Source organism: Typopeltis vanoorti, chromosome 8 (genome assembly GCF_054136105.1).
Source record: "Typopeltis vanoorti isolate ZY-2024b chromosome 8, IOZ_Tvanoo_1.0, whole genome shotgun sequence".
Classification (NCBI taxonomy): domain Eukaryota; kingdom Metazoa; phylum Arthropoda; class Arachnida; order Uropygi; family Thelyphonidae; genus Typopeltis; species Typopeltis vanoorti.
The window spans coordinates 97,677,253-97,700,023 of record NC_143556.1 but is presented as its reverse complement, the minus strand read 5'-3'; the positions used below and the strand labels follow the sequence as shown (position 1 = coordinate 97,700,023).

At 36.0% G+C, this 22,771-nt stretch overlaps 1 protein-coding gene across 3 annotated transcripts in view; it reads left to right on the top strand.

Annotated features, from left to right (window-relative positions):
* Window positions 1-22,771, top strand: part of ProRS-m (prolyl-tRNA synthetase 2-like protein, mitochondrial) — a 223,775-nt gene that overhangs the window by 66,854 nt on the left and 134,150 nt on the right. For all 3 annotated transcript variants that reach the window (XM_090396837.1, XM_090396836.1, XM_090396838.1), the window contains one exon: window positions 8,719-8,791. In XM_090396837.1, coding sequence (XP_090252963.1) covers window positions 8,719-8,791 — 73 coding nt within the window. The remainder of the gene's footprint in view (window positions 1-8,718; window positions 8,792-22,771) is intronic.

The following is a 22,771-nucleotide window of genomic DNA, read 5'->3' as shown; positions in this document are numbered from 1 at the left end:
ATTCAGAACGGAGGCCCACAACATGGGTTTCCATGGTAGGACCACAATGTGCAAGCCTTGCATTACCTGAAACCAACATGCAGCGTTGTCTTCAGTGGTGCAAAGAGCGTGTATAATGGGATGTGGAAGCTGTGTTATGGAGCGATGAATTATGCCACACCCTCTGCTGAGTAGATGGATGGGTGTGGCAGATGCTTGTTGAACATCTCTTACCAGAATGTATAACCCCAGCTATGAAATTTGGAGGTGGTGTCATGTATGATCCAATTTTTCTTGGTTTGGCTTCAGACCTCTAATTGTGGTGCCACGAACATTGAACTCCATGAAGTATCTGAACATGCTAGACAATGCAGTGCTTCCTACTTTGTGGTGTTTCTATGAAACTGATCATTGTCTCTTTCAGCGAGACATTGCACTGTATTATAAGGCTGCTGCTGTAACCTTGTCATTTGTGGATATGAACATCACTACAGAGCCCTGATCTCAATCCTATCTAACATCTGGGGATGAACTGGAGTGTTGGGTGAGGTCAAAGGACATCCTTCCCACAACAGTTCAGTACCTCATCACATGCTTACAGGAAGAATGGTTCAAAATTCCCATTTATCGCTATCGTACGCTTGTGGAAGTTATGCTCCATAGGATTGCTGCAGTCACTGCAGTGAAAGTAGGAGGTCCTACATCTTATTAAGGTGGTTGCCATGGCTGTTTGTTCCTCACATTGTGGTGTCCATTGACTTCTTTTCAAGCAGTGTATGAGAGAGAATAAAAAGTCTGATTATCCCTTCTTTATTTGATTCTGCACTTCTGTCATCTTATTTGGTGCATGTGATCATTACTCCTACATATTTAAATTGCTTCACTTTTTCTGTTTCCAATTCCCAGTTTTCATACTTAACATATCAGTTAACTGATTCTGTCTGGAATTAATCATTATTTTAGTTTTAGTTAACTAATCAGTGACTGCCAATATTTGGTTCCACAGCAGATCTCATCCACATCACCTGGATGTTTTTCCACATCTTATTGTGTGAGAGAGATGTGGAGAAACGTGTGCTATTACACTGAACATTTGCATGATATTTGATAAGGTTTGAGGGCTTTGCAGTAATTTGCTATCTTATGGCCTGCCTTCCACCCTTTGTAATTGGATTGCCAGTTTTCTCTCGAGTCATTCACTTATGTAATGGTGGATGATGCTTTCCAATTTTCCAACTAATGCAGGTGTTCTTCAGGGGGATTCAGTTATTTCTCCCACACTTTTACTCATATACCTAAATGATCTTCTCTTGCTGACCTCAAACCATAGTTTTACTATTGGTAGCGCTCTCAATTCCTCCTTCTCTTATGACAAACCTTGCTGTGCTTAGTCATTTCTATTAAGTTCTAAACACTGATCTCCATACTCTACTTTGTTGCAGCGATAACAAACTGCAATGCTGCCAAAACACAATTTTGATTTCTTTCTCTCGAAGATCTTAATTATTCTCCCCTTTGACAGTGTTTAACTTAACAGTCAAGACTAGAGCTCTCTTCTTCCACTGACACGGCTAACCTTTCACAAACACATCACTTCCGCAGCATCATGCTTCCAAAAAACCTTGCATTCTTTTTTGGTCATGATTGTACTTTACTTCTGTTTAGCTATAAATCCTAAATCTGCCTGCCCTTGGAATACTGCTTTCACATTTTGAATTGTACACCACAAACCTCTAAAAATTCTTGATATTTTCCAGAAGAGAGTAATTCAGTTAATTAAAAATCCTTCACTCACAGACTCTCCAGCTACTGTGAGTGAAGGATACTTAGAAACAGACCCAACCAGTTACCTGGTTGGGTCTGTTTCTAAAGATGTTCTGTTTACATCATCCATCAAAGAAATTAGCAGCCATCATTCTCCTCCATTTTTGCCAAACCTACAGTAACACAAGCAACAGCTTCCCAACATCCTTTTATAGTTGAGCTGCTGACAGAACCTGCTTCTCCCATTTATCTTTCATTCCAGCTATCTTAATTCTGTGAAACAGCCTTCTCCATAAATTATCCTCCAATAGTCACAATCTCCAGCTCTTCAAAAAGAATATCAACAGATTACTTTTCACTTGACCCATGCCTGTACATGGCATTGAATTGCTGTAGGTTTTATAACCTCTTATGTGAAAGTGATTATATATATAAAGTTCTACTGTCTTGATAGGTAATGTGGAAAGTCACACTATCTTGCTTATTCTGTTTTCTGTTTCCATATTATATTTAATTCTCCATCACTAAAATTTTTGCCTAGAATGAATACTGAGAATGCAGTTGATCTCTTCAGCTTTGCTGCTTATTTTAATGCTCTATTTCTCATTTTCATACTAAATTTGTCAAAACAGTTGTTTAATTTGCTCAGTGACTCATGACGTCTACAACTGTAGCTAATTTAAGATAATGCTATCTGCATGAAGAACTAAGCTTAATACACAAACACAAAAAATATTGTGAATGCTAGAATTCAAGAAAGTTTATCCTAAATATAAATATACGAGTAAATTAATCACCTTTAGACTTGGCTTGCCATGTCTAAAGGAGATTAATTTAGTTCTTTTAGGCATGTTGTTGTGACCGCTTCAGTTTCTTGTATTGATGCAAAATGCTTTCCCTTCATTGTCAATTTTAACTTTTGAAAAAGCCATAAGTTACATGGTGCTAAATCAGGTGAATACAGCAAATGTGGATACACACAGTAATTTTTTTTTTTTGTTTTGTTTGACAAGACTGTTGAATAAGAAGAGATGTGTGGCATAGAGCATTGTTGTGATGCAACATGAAACCATTTGCCCACTTCTGCAGCCTTTTTTGATGCACAGCATTCTGCTAACATTCCAGTACTCATTTATAATATTCAGAGTTGACTGTAGAGTCTCAAGGTACAAGCTTCACATGCTCAATCTCCTCCAGATCGAAAAATGCAATCAACAGGACTTTGACATTGGTTCACCTTCTTTGGCCAAGGGAAGTTGAGTGTTTTCTATTGTGAACTCTGAATCGTGATTTGGGAATTGTAATTGTACATTCACAATTCATCTCCTCTTATGATGTTTTGGAAAAAGTTGGATCTGAAGTCTCACAGTCATGCAGTTCCTATGGAATCGCTGAACACCATCTCTTTTTTGATTGGCCATCTTTTTGTTTTTGTGACAATGATGTAAAACACAGGTGCACAGAAACTGTTTTTACATCTAAGCAAGCGAACTAATCACAAAACTTGTCATAGATCAAGTGCTGTGACTATATTCACTGTACTTTTTAATTACACCTTTATCTCCTATTTAAATGTTAATTTATTATTATTTTTATTACAGGTGACTCCAAGGAGTCTTTAGACTCATCGAGGGAGGCCCTAAACATCATGTCCATCACAACTATTCGACATTCACACAGTATCTATCATACTTTGCCTTGAACTCATTCACTGTCATAGCACCCACATCAGACTCAGGCAGCTTATTCCACTCATTCACCACTCTAAAAGTAAAAAACCCCGCTCCAACACCCTTACTAACCACACTCTTGCCCAGCTTCCATGGATGTCTCCTAATCCTCCCACCACCAGTCCTGTTCTCAAAAATATCCTCTGAATTAATCCTATAGAAACCCTTCAGCAATTTGAATGTCTCAATCGTATCTCCCTTTTCCACCTATGAACCAATTTCTGCAACCCACAAATCTTCAACCTGTTTTCATAAGGTTCATTCCATAGACCTGCTGTCATCTTGGTCACTTGCCTCAGGATCCTCTCAACCTCCTCCCCATCAAGAAGAAACCTAGGTGACCAGATCTCGGCACAGTAATCAAGATGGGGTCTTATCAAGACCCCATCTTGATTACTGTGCAAGTTATTGTTATAAGTTATTGTTACAGAGGAACAATAACTTGCTTATCTCTGCCCATCAAAGTATTCTTTAGTATCCAAGTGATTTGATGAGCTGATTTAGCCACTTTTGCAATGTGCCGTGCCCCCTAAACTCAACTCCCTATCCTCCAACACTCCCAAGTCCCTGGCCTCATCAGTCTCCTTGAGTACAGTTCCACCAACGTAATATACTGCTGCTAATCTTTTCACTCCAAAATGCATAACCGTGCATTTTGCCACATTAAATTGACATCCATTCTCCTTATCCCAGACCTCCATTCTATCCAAATCATCCTGCAAAATTTTGACATATTCTGCATTCACTATTGCCATACCCAATTTAGCATCATCAGCGAACAAATGAACCATTCCTCTCAGATCCTTCCCTATATTGTTAATGAACAAATTAAGCAGTGGTCCAAGAACAGAACCCTGCAGCACACCACTAGTCACAGGCCATCTTTTGGACTCTACTCCTGAGTAAACTACTCTCTAGTATCTCTCCATCAACCACCCTCCTATCCATCTCACCAACTCTATATCCATTCCCATATATTGCAGTTTACGGATTAGACTTCCATGTGGTATCAGTTCAAAGGCCTTAGCCAGGTCCAGCAGTATCACTGTAAACCCATTACTCTTATCCAGTTCAGCCGTCACTGTGTTATAAAACCTGAGAAAGTTACTGAGGCATGATCTGCCCTTCACAAAATCATGCTATCCCCCATACAGTATCTCATTTTCATCAATCCATTCCTGTATTCCATATGCTTGCATTGCAGTGCTGATCATTGAGTAGTTCAAGCTTAGCTTACAGCATTCGGATTTTGGAGGAGAAAGTTTTGTTCATAGTGTTAAGGTGCTGTTCTAGATTTTTGGCTAGTTTACCTAAATTCAGCAGCTGCTTTATAGAAGGGCTGGTTGAGGTTGATAAATAGTTTGTCCCTGGAGGTACAAGTAGAGCTACCATTTCATGCTGACCTTGGCTACGTGTAATGGACGATCCCTTTTTTTCTGACTCAAGACTTCTTGAACTGGAGGACAAATTTGGTAAAATTTACTGGAACATTGTTGGACTAAGTGACAGAGAAAGTGTGGAGGGGAAGACCTTATAGAACTACATATTGGATACCTCTTCTACTGCAGTGGCAGAGACAATGGGGGCCATAGTGGTATAAGGTTTATTATTAATAAGAAACTGAGAAGAACAATAATATTGTAGAGATCAAAAGTTTCTCAGAGTGGCAAAACTAGTGATCCCTCTATCCAAGCGATATCAGTTACAACTCTTCCAGGCATATGCACTAACCACAAATGATGATGATGATAAAGTTGAATCTTTCTATGAAGAAATCTGACACCTGAGTAACAAAGGAAAACCACACTTTAAAATTATGGGTGACTTCATTTCAAGAATTCATCTACAGAAAGAACACATCACTTGGTAAATTTGATTGTGGTGAAAGAAACAAATGTGGCGACATTGTAGTAGAATTGGCAGAATCAGAAAAAATTGTCATCATGAACTCTTTTAAGAAAAAAAACCAAACGAGAAATGAACATGGCACCACCCCAGTGGCAAGATAGGTGAAATAGATTACATCTTAACTAACAAAAAAATATTCATCCAAGACTACTCTGTTCTTAACATATTCTGCATAGGCAGTGATCATTGAATGATAACATGTAAAATGACCCTAAACACACAGAAAAATAATAATGAAATCAAGTAAAATCAATATAGCAACTGTAAAGCATTTCATCTGGAATTCAAAAATAATTTCTCATCACAACAGGAATATGACCAAAACATTGATGGAAGAAGCTACATAGATAGGAGGCTAAGAAACTTAATGGGAAAAAAGCTTTCAGAAAAGACCAAAGTGTTCATGTAGAAACAAAGAAATATGAACCTCAGCAAAGAAAATCTATCATTTGCAGTAAAATAGAGTATGCTTAGTTTTGCAAGTCTGTACGGAAATGTATTGCAGAGGACATAAGAAAGAGTATGACTGTGAGCTTATTCAGAAAATAATTGAGAATAACCACAGCCTGTGCAATACCTAGCATCAACTGCGAAGCAAATAAATGCTTTTAAAATTGATGGCGAAGTTACTAAAAATAAAGGACATTTTGAAGATTGTGGAACAATTCTGTGGGAAACTACATAGTAAAGATGATAATAGTACAGTAAAAATCCTACCTAAGGAAAAAGCACCACTAGTCTTGTGAGAGGAAGTTACATATGTTATCAAGAAAATCCCCAGGAGAAGATGGTATTACTGCAGACATCTTAAAAGTTGCTAGTCTGAAGGTGGAGACAGTACTTGCATTATTAAATGCCTTTACAAAGGCTGAATTCCCTCAGAGTGGAACAATGCTACAGTGATTCTTTTACATAAAAAAGAACAAAAATGATCTAAAAACACTCCTGTGAACACTTTATAAATTGCAGATAAGAGGCTATAGACCTATTAGCCTCTTATCTGTAATTTATAAAGTGTTCACTGGAGTGCTTTTGCACTGCCTGGAGAAAGTGAACTCCTTTGCTCAGCCATGTCAACAAGCAGGTTTCAGAAGTGGTTTCTGCACTATGGATCGATCACCTTCATGTACTATGAGAACTGATAGAGAGGTCCAATGATTACAGACTCCCACTCTGCCTGACATTCATTGACTACAAGAAAGCATTTGATTCCATCAGCAGTAATTAACTTCCTGAAGCCTTGCTCCATAGATGATGACTACATTAGAATTATTGCCAACATCTCTGAGAATGAGACGGCAACACTCAGGCTTTTTGAAGACAAGAAAATTAGAAAAGGAGTATGCCAAGGTGGCACCATATCACTGAAAGCTTTTCAATGCAGCACTACAGAGGATTTTTCTAGCAATGATTTTGGGAAGGAAAAGAAATTAAAATTAATAGAGACTGCATTACCCATTTCTGTTTTGCTGAGACTCCATCTGGGTTACAAAACATGATTCGGGAACTAGCACACAAAAATAAAGAAGTGGGACTAAAGATGAATTTGGAAAAGATTAAAGCAATGTACAACAACTTTGCAGATAAATCAGATATATATATGTTTGATATAATGCTTTAAAATGTGAATAAAGACATCTATTTGGATCAACTATTCACCATATGCACTACATGCCACTTTCACATGTCTGTCTATTACAAATGATGGCAGAATCCAGGGAGAAATAGACATGTGAAATTGGCATGTAGTGCACTTGGTAAAAATTATAGCATCTTTGGGAGCACTCTGCTCTTATGTCTAACGCGAAATATGTTTAATCAGTGTATCCCACCAATTCTTACCTATGGATTAGACTTGGACCCTTACCGAGAGAGACATCCAAAAGTTGGATACCACTTAGAGATGCACGATAGGAATTACAGGAAATGGAATGCATGGATAAAAGGAATGACAAGAGTGGAAGGCATCATTATCCTTGTGGAAATGGGCCTGCCACATTGCCAGATGGTTTGGCCAGTGATGGACTACAGAAATACTAAACTGAATCTCCAGGGACTAAAAGACCTAGAGGATGACCATTTAGTTGAAAGAGGGATGAAATCAGGAAACATGTTAGAGTGGCAATGCAACAAGCAGCCCAGGATAACAACCAAGTGGAGAAATCTGGAAAAGACTTTCATCCAACAGTGAATTGAGAACAGTTGATAATAAATCAACTAGGTACAATGTTAGCCTAGTTGTCTGAGTGGAGATAAAGTTTACTCTCCACCCAGCAGTGGTTCCAGAATTTCTTTGCCCAGTGTATTACCACTACTCTGCTTATTTTAAGCACTGAAGTGGCTTAAAAATTTCTACAGACTATCTAACCATTAGAATATCCATGGTGCTGATGTGCTGTATGCTTTCAACCACAGTTGGGTGGGATTCACGTTAACATGCTCCATAATTTGAATGGAGCACATAACAAATATTTGAGTCTGGGCATAATGCCATCAGAAAGATGCAATCACAAAACTGATATAGGAAATTTATTAAATGGGCTATTTTATGTAATGAATTTAAAATTGTGGATATTTTGATGTTAATCTTGCTCATAAAATGTTGCAAATCTATAGTAAATTAGTATCATCGGTGGGCTGAGGCAGATAATCCAGAAACCCTGTTTTAGAGGTCAGGTGTCAAGACCATTCCAGATCGTGGTACTTGATAGGCCACCTCTAAAGTAGTGGTCTCACATTCTGTCAACTAAAGATTTTCACAAACGACATATCGTTAGTGTGATTTAACACACAGCTTGTTAGTTGGAGAGATGTAACTATTCTTTTGGCCAACCTGGCCAACAGCTAATTGATAAATCTGGGCAAAATTTAAAATTGACAATTAGTAAGAAATTACATGGAGTCTCAAGTTATAATTAAGGTATTACTGGTCATTATACCACTGCAATTCTCCTTAGATGGTTATTAATAATTACCAAAGCCTGGTAAAAAGTGTGATGTCTAATAAGGCATTCTGATAGTGTATTTGCATTGCTGGTAGAAAACACCTAAGAATGCAGTTATGTGCTAAGCATTTAATTTTTTTTTATTTTAGTTAGGATTAAGAGTAGGGTTACCACTTTCATTATGAATTATGCTGAAATATCATTGGTATGAAAATCTGATTTAACGAAAATTGGTATTCTGAAATTCTTACAAGGGGAACATAAGAATTACTAGTTTGTACATTAATAATAATAGTAATTCATTAATAAGCTAATAGCTTATTTGTTTTAAATGTTGATATACAATAACTTCAAATGCTGTGTGTGTGTATATATATATATATTAATTTTAGATAACACCCAAATTCCGGGATGAAATGCGTCCAAAATCTGGGCTTTTGAGATCAAAAGAATTTTGGATGAAAGGTATATCACATTCAGTATATGTTGTATTTGAAAACTCATTTAAAATATATATATATTTCACTTGAATACATTTTTTATTCTTTGACTCTTATTGAATTTTTATGTAAAATTAAATCGAACTGATGTATGCTACTTTTATTGAGGCATACTCAAACCTTTATTGAGGTTTCATGTTGGGAACTAGACCCCATAGATTAGAATACTAAAATAGTGGTAGAAGTCATCTTTCCATAGACCAGTAGGAAAGTGATAAGCCTTGTCCACATTGCATGGCAATATACTGTACATGTCCAAAAGGAAGTGTGCTGCATTATGGGATACTAGAGAAGCTTGATGTGAAGCCATCTGTATACAAGTACCTATTGTGAAGTTTTCACACGTTCATGTTAGGGTAAAGAATAAAAACTGGAACATACTTCATTTTTAAATATAATTTCTTTATGACTAGGCGAAATAAGTTTTTGTACAGTTGTCTTTCATCCAGAGTGTTTTAAAGATATAATGACACCATTTCCTATTATATGAAACAAGATTTCTACTAGTTTTTTAGATTTCAGCATTTCGTCTAGCTCCTACTGATGAGACCTCAATAAATGTTGAAACCGATCTGGGTAATGAGGCGTCTCATAATGTACATCAATATACATATCTGAAAGGAAGTGTTCTATGCATTATAGGATACAAGAAGTCTTCTGCCTCCATGCCAGTACTTACTGAGAAATTACTGTATGTGATCATGATTTAGTAAAAGATAAAAACAAGAATATAATTTCTTATTATTATTTATTTAGGGAGTATTTGATTTCTTTATCAGGTTGCTCTTTGTATCCACAGTGTGCAAAGAATACAAAGATTATATTGGGATTATGGAATGTAGATTATGAGAACAGATGAAGTGTGTGTAGTCTCACACTAGTAAATAGGAGAAAGAGGGCTGATATGATAGAGGTTTATAAACTTCTGAATTGCTGTTATATGATATCATCTAGTGAAATAATTTGTTATATGGAAGGTGGAGAGAGAACATGGAAACACTCGTGGAAATAAGTTTATACATAGTTGGGAGTAAGATCTAGATTTTTCTCTTACATAGTATTAAATAGGCAGAAATTTTGCCTGTTGTAGTGGTGAATGCATCTAGTGTGCATGAGCATAAAAAAAAGGTATGAACAGCTAGTGTAGGTGATATGTGGCCTCCCTTGACTCTCTGGAGATCTCAAATAATAACTAAAATAATTAGTGATTTCCCAGATGTGAAGATCAAGGATGTTAATGAAGTTGTTAGCTTGCAAAATGGAGGAGTGAAAGAGTTTGATTGTTTTGTCAGGTGCAAATGATTTCAAAGATGAGAAATATGAAAGAGTGAAAATTAAGAGCGAGAAAGTAAAGATTGTAAGTCTGTTGCTTTAGTATGATAGGACAGAATTGAAAAGGGCCATGATTGCAAATGAGTCAGTGAGAAGATTGTTCAGGAGGAATTGTGTGCAATAAATGTATAGAATGAATTTGATGAATGAAAGGGCCATTGCTTAATGGACTGCACATGAATGGTTTTGGAATTAGATGTTTGGAGGAAGTGTTCATTCAGATGTTCAAAGTGCAAAATCAGGGAAACTAGATATATTTAGGGAGATGCAATCAAGCATATGCCTAGACAAATGAGTATGAGTACAGAAATGGCCATGAACAGCAGGGTACAGTTTCCCAGGTTTTGAATCTGCAAGAGGGTGTTAAAATGCATGTGCATGAATGCCAGAAATATTAGAAATAAAAGAGACAAGTTTTTGGCATTGGTCAGCTTGACTTGGCCACCAATTATTGACATCAGTGAGACCTTGTTGATAGAGAATGATGTTACAGAGATATAATGTAGGGGATATTGTACCAGACCAGTTATTAAATGAAAGAAATTTTAAAATAGCAGTAATCACTGAAACAAAAAAGAAATTAAAAGGAACTATGAGAACTGAAAATTTTAATGTGATATACAGTGGAGTCGACAGAGACCAAGGAGCACAAGCCGGAGTCATGATTTGGATTCATAACTCCCTTTCAAAACAGTTAAAACATTATAAATTATGGAATGAAAGAATAATAGAAGCTAGAATAAAAATAGATAGAGACTATTTAACAATAATTGGTTTATATGCCCCAGAAGAAGGAAGAGAACAGGATAATATTGATTTTTATAACCAGCTACAAAACATATATAATAAAATAAATAAAAATGATTACATAATTTTAGCAGGAGACTTAAATGCAAGAATTGGAAACACGAAAATTAATAATAATATAGGAATACATGGAGAACACACTCTAAACAGAAATGGTAAAAAATTGATTGACTTTGTAGTTTATAATAACCTAAAAATAATGAATTCCTTCTATAAACATAAAGACATACATAAATATACTTGGGCAGCAAGAGGATGGAAATCAATATTAGATTACTTCATATTAAATGAAAAGACATCAAAATTTTCACTAGATGTTAGAATTCACAGAGGATATGAAATAAGCAGTGACCACTTGTTAAAATAAAATTAAGATTACCACCTAAATGGCTACAAGTAACAAGAACAGAAAGAAAAATTGAAACATTTGTTTATAAAACTAGACTATTGAATGACACAAATGTACAATGGCTATATGAACAAAGAATTAACCAGTATCTAGATAAAATAAAACAAAATGAAGAAATAGAAATAGAATGGCTTAATATAAAAACGATACTAAATGCAGCAGCAAATGAAAGCTTAGGAAAGACCAAAAAATTCAATAAAAGAAAAAAACTGAAGATCTGGGATGATACAATCAAAGAAATAATCAAAAAGAAAAAAGAAGCCTATCACAAATGATTAAGCAGTAAAAGATTAGAAGATGAAATAGAATATAAAAGAATAAGAGCCATAGCTAAAAGAGAAGTCAGAAAAAGACATAGAGAATCATGGAATAAATTTGTTTCTAATTTAGAACATGATTTATATAAAATAAGACCCAATGTGTATAAGATTTTGAAACACCTAAACGCAGATACCAAAGAAAACATAAAATTAAACACTGAATTGAAATTAGAAGAATTTCTAAATTACTACACAGAACTGTGGACAGACAAATATTTTAAAAAAGACAACTGGCAAACAATTAACAAAAATGAAAAGGAAATAACTGAAGAAGAATTAGAAATCAGCCTGAAAGAAACAAACGGAAAATCACCTGGAGAAGATAAGCTAGGTTCAGAACTATATAAATACGCAGGAACAAGATTCAAAGGAAGACTCTTATTATTTTTAAATAAAATTTACTCAACTGGTATCCCCCCAATAGAATGGAAAAAAGCAATTGTGATTCCTATCTTTAAGAAAGGTAATAGAGATGACCCTAAAAACTATAGAGGTATCAGTATACTAAATTCATGTTACAAAATATACAGCAGAATCTTAAATAACAAACTAATGAAATATTCCGAAAACTTTATTCTAGAGGTACAAAATGGATTTAGAAAAGGACGATCATGTATAGACCCAGCCTTCTGCCTAAAATTAATAATAGAGAAAAGAAGAGAATATAATTTAGAAACACATATTGCATTTATTGACTTTGAAAAAGCATTTGACAAAGTTAAAAGAAACATATTATTTAACATATTAAAAGAAAGACAAATACCAAATAATATCCTAAAAGCTGTCACAAGTATATATGAAAATAATCAAATGCAAATAAGATTAAATCATGAGCTATCATATACAAGAGAGAACCAAGGGGTCCGACAGGGATGTCCCCTCTCAGCAACTCTTTTTAATATCTACTTAAATGAAATAATAATAAAATGGAGTAAAAATTTACATCAAGGAATTAAACTTGCACCTACAGTTAACTTAAACACTCTCCTCTTTGCAGACGACCAAATAATAATTACAAATTCTGAAGATAACTTACAGAAAGCTATTTTAAATCTAAATGAGATATCCAAAGATTATGGTATGATAATATCAACGGAAAAATCAAAAACTATGGCCTTTAAAGGACAAGATCCAGCAAGAACTAAAATAGTATTAGATAACAAGATCTTAGAACAGGTGAATTCATTTAACTACCTAGGATGTATGATCACTTATGAAAACGAAAAAGATATAAACATAAAAATTGCAAAATATTTAAAAATAACAGGAGTAATTAACTCTATATTTAAACCAAACCTAGTTCAAAAACAAACCAGGCTAAAAGTATACAATACATTAGCCCTACCGGTCTTAATGTATGGAAGTGAAATCTGGACAATAAAACAAAAAGACAAACAAAGATTAACAACAGCAGAAATGAAGTTTATGAGAAAAACTGCAAAGTATACCCTATTTGATCACAAAAGAAACGAAGATATTATGAAAGAATTAAACCAAGAACCAGTAATTGAAAAAATTAAAAAATATAAACATAGATCGATGGAACACGTTCAAAGAACGAAAACAGAAAGATTACCAAAACAAGCCTTAAAGTACAAGCCATTAGGAAAAAGAAAACCAGGACGTCCTCTTAAACGATTCAACGATGACTTCTAAGGCCGGAACAGGCCATACTAGGCCTAAATCCTTGATACATATGATGATGATGATATTGTATTTTCAGAGAAGATAAATGGAATAGGGCAGAAGGAGAGTATTATTAATGATAGCTGAAGAACTTCAACCAATGAAAATAGAAGTTGAGTATTTTAGATCTGAGGGATATGGTTCATTTGAGGCTGTCTGGTGTGAGATGAGATAAGAAGCCAATAGGACAAAGTATATTGCTGATTGCTGCTGTAGAACTTGGGAATTCAGGGGAAGATTGATAGATCATCATAGGGAGAGGAAATCAAGCATTATCATAGTATAGCTATTTCCTTTATTGCCTTCCAGTGTCACTTTATTATACAATTGATTAAACTACGAAGGATCTACCTTTTACAAAGCCATGCTGCGTGTTATATGTTAGCATATTCCTGTCCACTATTCCTGAATTTTACCATTAACCAACTTTTTCAATACTGATATACTAACTGCTCTGTAATTTTCTACTTCTCTTTTGGAACTACCTTTATGCAATAGAACTATCTTACCGTCTTTCCACTCCCTTCAGACCTTGCCAGAGCAGTGACTTGAATTAAACATCATTGTCAGCTGCACTGGCAGTTCTCTTGCACATTCTCCTAGCATACGAGCTGACATACTCACTGCTGTATTCATGTCGATATTTTTCAATAAGCTTAGCACCTCCAGTTCATCTACCTTAATTCTCACATCATTCTCTGTCACGTCAGTAACTACTGGATGATATATACCCTTGCAAATTGATCACATAGTACCTTTAATATTTTTTCTGCTTCTCTCACATTCCTACCATTGGCACTGAGTAAAGTATTCTTCCATAGTCATTCTTTCTCTTATTGGTACACAGCAAGAAACTCCTTTGGATTCCTTTGGCTTACTTAGCTAATTTTCTCTCATAATTTGCTTTAGCCTTCCTTACTATACCGTCGTGATTCTCGCTTATGCTTTATGTTGCTCATGAGCATACTGATGCCTTTTTTGTTTGTACTCCCTCCACAATGTTTCTTTTTTTTTTTTTGCATCTCCTATTTTACATCACTACTCAGTTTATTCTCCTGACCTTGAGTATGTATTTTGATACTGCCACTCTCAAAACAATCCCTGACCATTTCCCAATCACTACTAACGTTCTTTCCTTGTAGCTTCTTATGCCATAGTACTACTCCAGCTGTCACTTAAGTTTGTCATATTCCCTGCTTTATAGTTCCACATAAACCCTTTCTAGACTCAGAATTCCACATGGTGAACAATTTCCCAGAACAAGACTACATAGTACTCTCCCCTCTCCCTCCCATGAGGTGCAGAGTGCCTACTACCAGATCCAGCATTCTCAAACCCCTGGTCACCTCTATAATATGTTTTAGATAATTATCCCTTAGCAACTGTATTTCTATCTCCATCTTTCCTCGTGCCCTTCCAATCTATATCGTGAAAATTGAAGTCGCCCATGATAATTGCTTGGCCTGCACTTATTGTGATAATCTTTCAATCTTCTCCTGGATTCCCAAGTCTACCACAGCAATCAACAGTCCTACTACTCGGGGATTAAGAGGGGGTGGAGAGGATTCAGTGACAGGTAACAATGCTGGTGACAGGTCTTTAGAATGTTCCCTATGAGTACAGACTGAAGGTGTGTAGGTTGCAGAGTTTAGCTTACAAGTGTTGGAGAAGGGACATGATAGAAGTGTATAAGTTAGTTTTTCTCAACCTTCATATATTGATATGTTGCCATAAGAGTAACTAGTTTATTCAATACAATTTGAATATGTCTGTGGCATTTTGTCATTTTATTTTCAGAGTATTTTATGTTTTTGTGTCAATAAATAGTTTCATTAAATGCTTTTGTTTCAATAAAGTAGTTTTTCAGTTTTTTCCCTTTGATTTCCACTTTCTTCATGCCCCCTTTAGGTATTTTGTCCTCCCCCCCAAGCAGGGGGGGAGAGTGATACAAAAGAAATTTTTCAATACATGACATACTTGTCATGTATTGAAAAATTTATCACACTCCTGGAAGTTAAGAGTGTAATTTGTAAGGGTGTGTGTGTACTAGAATTTTTGCTTGGAAAGTGGTGAATGAGTTGAATGGATTGCTAGATGCAGTTGTGAGTGTTCCAACAGTGAGCAGATTGAGAGGTATGATAGGTATTGTATTGATATTGGTTAGTATCTCCTGCGATGAGTCTTTTGACTCCAAGAAGGTATCCCATATAATAATAATTATTATTTCCTGTCTTCTGCCAGAATCCAAATGGTTTCATCAAGGAATGATACACAGGTAAAGTTACATGCATGCAGCCAGTGGATAAGTAAGTTAGACTGAAATGAAGCAAGCCTATAGTTCTGAAATCAACTACCTTAGTAGGCTTGATCAGTCTCTGTTGCCATTGGGCTGGTGGTCTGAGGATGTACATTTCTAAGATATAAGGCAGTTTTTTTCATGCAAATATGTTAATAGTTTTAGGACAGGTGCCAAAAATGACTGATAGGGATAGAAGGGTGTTAAAACGGGTGACATCCAAAAACTAGCTACAATCAGCACAGACTATCCATGATGAGGTCCAGAGTGCCAGTAACACTATGGTGAGCACTAATACTCATGAAAAGAACTCCATGTACTGGGTGGAAGAGCAGTGGCACACAAGCTGAACATTACAATAATGAACAAGGTGGCTTGTCTGGCTTGGTACAAAGAGCGTGTAAACTGGAAAATTGACCAGTGGAAATGAATGTAACCACTTTTTGTGGTTACATTCATTTGCCTCATTATTTGTAATTACATAGTATTAGTCAGAAACATAGTTAATAATCCTGCAATCATTTGCAGCTTTTGCAGTTGCAGTGTGGAGGGCAAATTACAGTGAACTCTTGCTATGGTAAACACCATTAAAAAAAATTAACTCACTATAACACTACTGAAAAGATCTGATCAGTATGTCCCATAACATCCATAATGCTGTTCTGAAGGTCATTAGAATATTAATATTAGTTTCGTTTTATATACTCAAATGAGATAATGAATGAAAGTTCACTATGTGGAAGTCATAGACTGAAGCATATGAGTGTATTACAGACGGTGTGCTTGTGTTTTCTAGTTTTATTTGAATGTTCATTTATTGAAAATATTATTTGTTATGTTCCACTATCAAAAAATAGTATACATTGACTTATAGTCCTTGGTTAGGTGTTATGCTATTTTTGCTATTATGCTAGGTTGTAGGTAACTTTCATTGCTCAGTGATAACCACCATCTTTTGCAGGCGTTAAGTAGTAGTTTATCTAGAACAGGGTTTCTGTTTTCCAATCACCTCTTCCTATTACATGTAGGGTGATGTGACCCTAAGTACCTCTGCCAAGTATAAAGTAGCAAAGCAGTTTTGTAGACTTGCTGCTAGATAATACAGGTGATATTTATTTGTCATAAATAATGACTAAGTATTGATTTCTTGCATATGTGAGACCTTATTTAGCATTGAATTTTCACCGTAGTGTCTAGAGTATCTTTAATATGACTTTCAAATTAAACAACTAGAAGAGAAAACCAGAAGACTCATTGTGCAAGCTACTTGTACAAATATACATAGAATGGCATGGTCTTAAGTCTAAAACGGAACAAATTTAAACAAGAGACAAAGTATTAATATATATATATATATATATATATATATATATATATATATATATATATATATATATTGATTATAGAATGTGCAGAGAAGAACTATTTCCCATAAATTTGGACCATAATTTCTGTTCGGATTCAAATGGTGAAACAGTGTTTTTACAACTCTCTTTGCATAAACATTCCATGAGGTAACTACTTCTGTGAAAGACCTTAATCTTCTTCCAAAGAACTCGATGTTTGGCAAGTGGTAAATGTTCTAGTTCATGGAATTTAATGTAATTGAGGTGTTCATCACAAACAGCCATTGATCTACCAGGTTGGCTAAAATATGATAACTCACATGATATCAATTCGATATTCTGGCATGGGCCATGAAAGTCTATCCTTTGTAGAGCCTAAAAAAAGCAGAAATCTTGTTAACAGGACAAAAGAACACCTGCAGACCAACCAGTATAAGCACTTTGTCTGTTCTTTCAGAGATGCCTTTAATGTAAGGGATGACGACATGGACTACTGTTAACAGCTTTATTGATATGACGTATTGAAACTATTAGTAAGAGACAGCAGTGCTTCAGTAGAGTATAAAGAGTTAGCTCGATGCACTAGCTTTTAATGGTCACAGATTTTTTAAAAGGATGATGACGTGAAAGAGCATGAATGTAAACTCCAATATGGGTTTTCTTTCTAAAAACGGAGAAGTGAAGACTACCATCTGATTGATGAAGGAGGAGGTCATCTAGCAAGGCAATTCAGTGATCTTTGTGATGAAATCTTAATGTTTTATGAGGGAACCATGCCAAACTGCAAGGATATCATCTGTACCTATACCATAAGGAGAGTTTAGGAGAGATATTGTTCATTAGGCCCTATTTGAATTGCTCCACGAAGTAGTTAGCAAGTGTTGGAGAAAAATAACTACCCCATGTCTGTTCCTTCAATTGCTGGTAAAGCTTATTTTGACGTGAAGTAGCCAGAGTGGATGATAGCCAAAGAGGCAAACAGTATTCGCAGGAAAGTTTTGCAAGAGAAAGTCCTTTTGTTTCATGTAGGGATGAAACAAAAGGACTTTCTCTTGCAAGACTTTCTCTGAAATGAGAATTAATTCTTGTAGATAAACTTATACATTGGTTACACATGACTTTCAATTTTTCAGGAAATGACAACATATACTAAAATACTAATTGAAAAACTTTAATCAATACCTTCCAATATTTCGGTAATGTTACGTTGCCATCTTCCGGGAACATAAAACTATGATATGTGCATGCAGACACTAACAACAAGCAAATGAAGTTGAAGGCAACTGGCATTGGTCCTAGAGTCCTAAAGGTGCCCCCTAGCGGGCTAAATTGGATTGTCTTGAATGTTGGGCTGATGTTCTTAGGATGCAAGCTTCTCAAATTTGTTGAGATTTGGGATTTTTAGTAGTCCATATATTTGGGAAAGGGGGGCTAGAGTTGAAAGATTTTCTAATATATGGACTACCAAAAATCCATATGTAGAATGTGCCATTACGTCCCATTGTGGGTGGCATTGATTCCCCCATATACAAATTATCAAACATTTAGCCAAAGTGCTCACATATTATACTGGCAACACACCATCACACATTAAAAACTCAGCCCACTTTAAAGCCAGCATAGAGAACCTCTCACTCCAACACACACTGACGTTACGGTCAGTTTTGATGTCTCCTCCTTATTCACAAATGTCCCACTCAAAGATACCTTAGATCTCATCCAAGTCGAATTTCCTCCCAATATCTCAGCCCATTCACCATGAACTCAGGCTATTTCATTTGGTAGGAAAAATTCTACAAACAGGTAGAGGGTACAGCCATGGGTTCCCCACTCTTTCCACCTCTGGCCAACTTCTTTATGGAGACCTTTGAAGAAAAAGCCTTAAACTCTGCCCCACAAAAACCCACTGTCTGGCTATGCTATGTGGATGATGTGTTCGCTATTTGGCCACATGGCTGAGACACACTCCACAACTTCCTAACACACTTAAACAATCAACCCTCCCCCCCCAGAATCCAGTTTACCTTTGAAAAAGAAAACAATAACAGTCTCCCTTTTCTGGACACTCTGATTTCATGTCAGCCTGATGGATACCTGGCTTTCTTTGTTTACAGAAAACCGACCCATACAGGTAGACACATTCACCAGCAATCACCCCCCCACACACACAACAATATGGGATTATAAAAACCTTATATAACAGGGCTAAATTAATCTGGTCAGACAACAATGCCCTAACTACTGAACTTAACCATATCCTTAACACTTTCTTAGCCAATGGCTACAACCCTACAATCCCAGAAAAAATCCAGAAAATATTAAAACCAGTTAACCACAATCCATCTCCTCCACACACCTTCTTAACAGAGATTAACTAAATCTATCCCCATTCCATATATCCAGGCACATATGAAAAGCTCACAATAATCCTAAAAATATATGACCTGACTATCAGTTACAAACCACATAAGAAATTGGCATCCCTTATCTGCTCCACCAAAGACCAGCCACTTCCCCTAGACCTACCTGGAGTATACCAGGTCCCTTGCAGCTGTAAACTGTCCTACTATAGCCAGACATGCAGAACAGCTAGGTATCAGGATATCCGAACGCAAAGACTACATCCAGTTTCACCAATACAGCCACTCAGGACTTGCAGACCATGCACTAGATACCCACCACAGAATATGCTGGAAGAAAGCCACTTTACTACACCATAGCAAATATAAATATGAAAGATTATTCCTGGAGTCAGCCTCAGCTCTAAAAAACTTCCCAAATCTCAACACATTTGGGTGCACGAGACTGCCCCAAATTTGGGAAGCTTGAATCCTTGAAACATCAGCCCAACATGCAAGACAACCCAATTTAGCCAGCTAGGGGGGGGGGCACCTTTAGGACCAATGCTAGTTGCCTCCTTCAGCCACATTTGCTCATTGTTAATGCCTGCGTACACATATCATAGTTTTATGTTCCCAGAAGATGGCAATGTAACATTGCCGAAATATTGGAAGGTATTGATTAAAGTTTTTTAATTAATATTTTAGTATACATTGTCATTTCCTGAAAAATTTTAAATCATGAAATGAGAACTGTTCTTAATAAATGAAGATTTTTCAGTGAATTGAATGCTGAAGGTAATTTAGAAAAGTGCTTTGTAATTTTGTGGCAAGGAGAGCCAATATATCTACAACAAGTTATAATGAATGTTTGCTTTTGGGTTTCAGGAAGTCCATACGTTCGAAGAGGATACTCGTGATATGTTTTTGATCCCTCATCCAAGCAAGAGACTATTAATGAGTGTGTTCAATTTTTTAATTTGGCTAGCAGTCAGATCATTAGAAGAGATTGATATGTAGAGTAGTCATGTACCATTAACATTAGTTTTTTGAATATTCATTCTGATGTTGAACTATCCATGCTTTCCTTTTATTAGCCTTGATAATAATGGAATTAGTGTTTCTCCAGAGAGAAAGAAAAAGCTTTCTTTTCTGGGTGGGACAAATTCAGAGGTGGAGGCTTGGACTTGAAAAGTATTTAGGCAATTAGAAAATGAAGACAGTTGGCATATCTGAGGAAACATCATATAGCACTTTATCTACAACCAAAAAAAAAAAAAAAAAAATCCACTACAAGAATGACTTTTGAAGCTGTGGTGAAATCCAGATAGAGCATTTATTTTCTCCATACAGAGATTGACCTAAAATATGATTGTCTTATTAGTCTCCCAGCAGATGAAAAAGATTACTAACTAGATGATCGAATTTTCATATAAGTATATCCCATGTAGTGTCAAGACCTTGTTGGCATCCATAAATCAATTAGAAGACACGGTTCAGACTAATCCATTGTGAAGAGACTTGATTTTTTTATTTAACAGAGTTAAGCATATTTTGCACTTTTGCACTCACAAAGCTGTAAGATTAATAACAGGCTATCAAATTAACAATCTGCTAGCCTGTGCGTAAATTAAATGAGCTCTTGGAGACTGAAAAATTTCTTTTATCCTGAAACGGGTAGGTATTACTTCGGTCTCTCTCTATATATCTTTTCAGGTTGATCTAGTTAATGCATTTAACACATTTAACTGAAAGTTTACCATAATAGCTACATTGATTAGAGATTAGTTTCCGTAAAGCTCTAAAATAACATGGTGTTATATCTGCTGCCACGTGGTGTGTGGCTCACTGGCAATGTCATGTATCGTCGCATGCGCCATTTTTATGTCATTGCTCTTTTCCCAAAATATTCCACTTTCCTCATTCCCTTAACCTCCCCACTTTAACTACGTGACCCACAAAATCTCCTTGACTCCAACATCTGTATCACCTCCCACGTGTTCATTCTATAACAAAAGCAAATTCTATATCTCTGGCCGATTCCTAAATTTACTGACATGCATACCCCAACTTAAAGGTTATTCCTTGCTATAAGAAACGAGTCCTCTAATTTCTGTCTGGGGCCGTCTCCTCTTCAGATATTGACAAATTTATTTTTTAATGCTGCGCCAGCCAATATCTTAGAATAGAAGGGACTCTTATTCAGGGAGACTTTTCCAGACCTTTGGTGCACACAGGAGAAATAAATTTAGAGCTTATACTAATAAATCAAATGCTCTACTAAGGCTAAGTAAATTCTGGTTTGCAGTCGTAACCTCTATAACAACATGTTATACCTTTCTTTCAATTCCTCTCCCTCCTGCTATGGTTCGAGTTAATGAGTGGTAGTTTTGGTTCATATCACAGGCAAAACTCAGGTATAAAAGAAAAAGCATATTTATTGGAATCTAAAGGCATAATATACACTTAGATCAATCTTACTTTCAATTAGTTCAATGACATGATAAATCAAACTATATCAAACTTATTAATATTCAAATGCACGAACAATAAACCCTTCTTTCAAGTTAGAGAATTAACACACACATGTACACTTCTAAAATATTCTACCCACTATGTTAGTCTTGCATATTAAACTAGTCACAACTAAACTGTATCGAACTGATTGATGCCCTAATAAAAAGTGAAAATGGATGTACAGAACCAGGGAAACTGGAACTACCAAGGAGGGGGGAAGTGGATATCCAGACATCAGTGAGACAGTTGAGTGTAAAAATGTATATAATGTACCTGAGCCAGCAAAAAGGACAAAAAAATGGGAATGGGATATTTAGAATAACGCATCAAGATAGGGGTGGGACAAAGGGAACACTGCAATTCATGTATACTAATGCCAGGAGTATTAGGAACAAGAAGGAAGAATTTTTGGCCTTGATTGGCTCTTCCTGGCCACAGGTTATTGGCATTAGTGAAACATGGCTGACGGAAGATGATATAGTTAGTGGGATAGAATGTGTAGGTTATAGTGTGTTTAGGAGGGACAGAGAGAATAAAATGGGGGGAGGGGTGTTATTGATGATAGCTGATGAACTGCACAGCCAAGGAGAATTGAAGTTGTATTGCAGGATAGTGAAAGGAGCTCGTTTGAGGCTATTTGGTGTGAGATTGATACTGGTAGAATAAAATATACAGTTGGGTGCTGCTATAGACCAGGTGATGGAATAGATGGTGGAGATGGTATGCATAAACAAATTGATGAAATGAGTGGAAGGAGGGTAATTATTATGGGGGATTTCAACTATGGTAACATTGATTGGAAGGAGGAGAGGACACATGTGAGGAAGGAAATGGATTTTATTCAATTATTAAGGGATAACTATCTGAAACAGCATGTAATTGAAAATACTAGG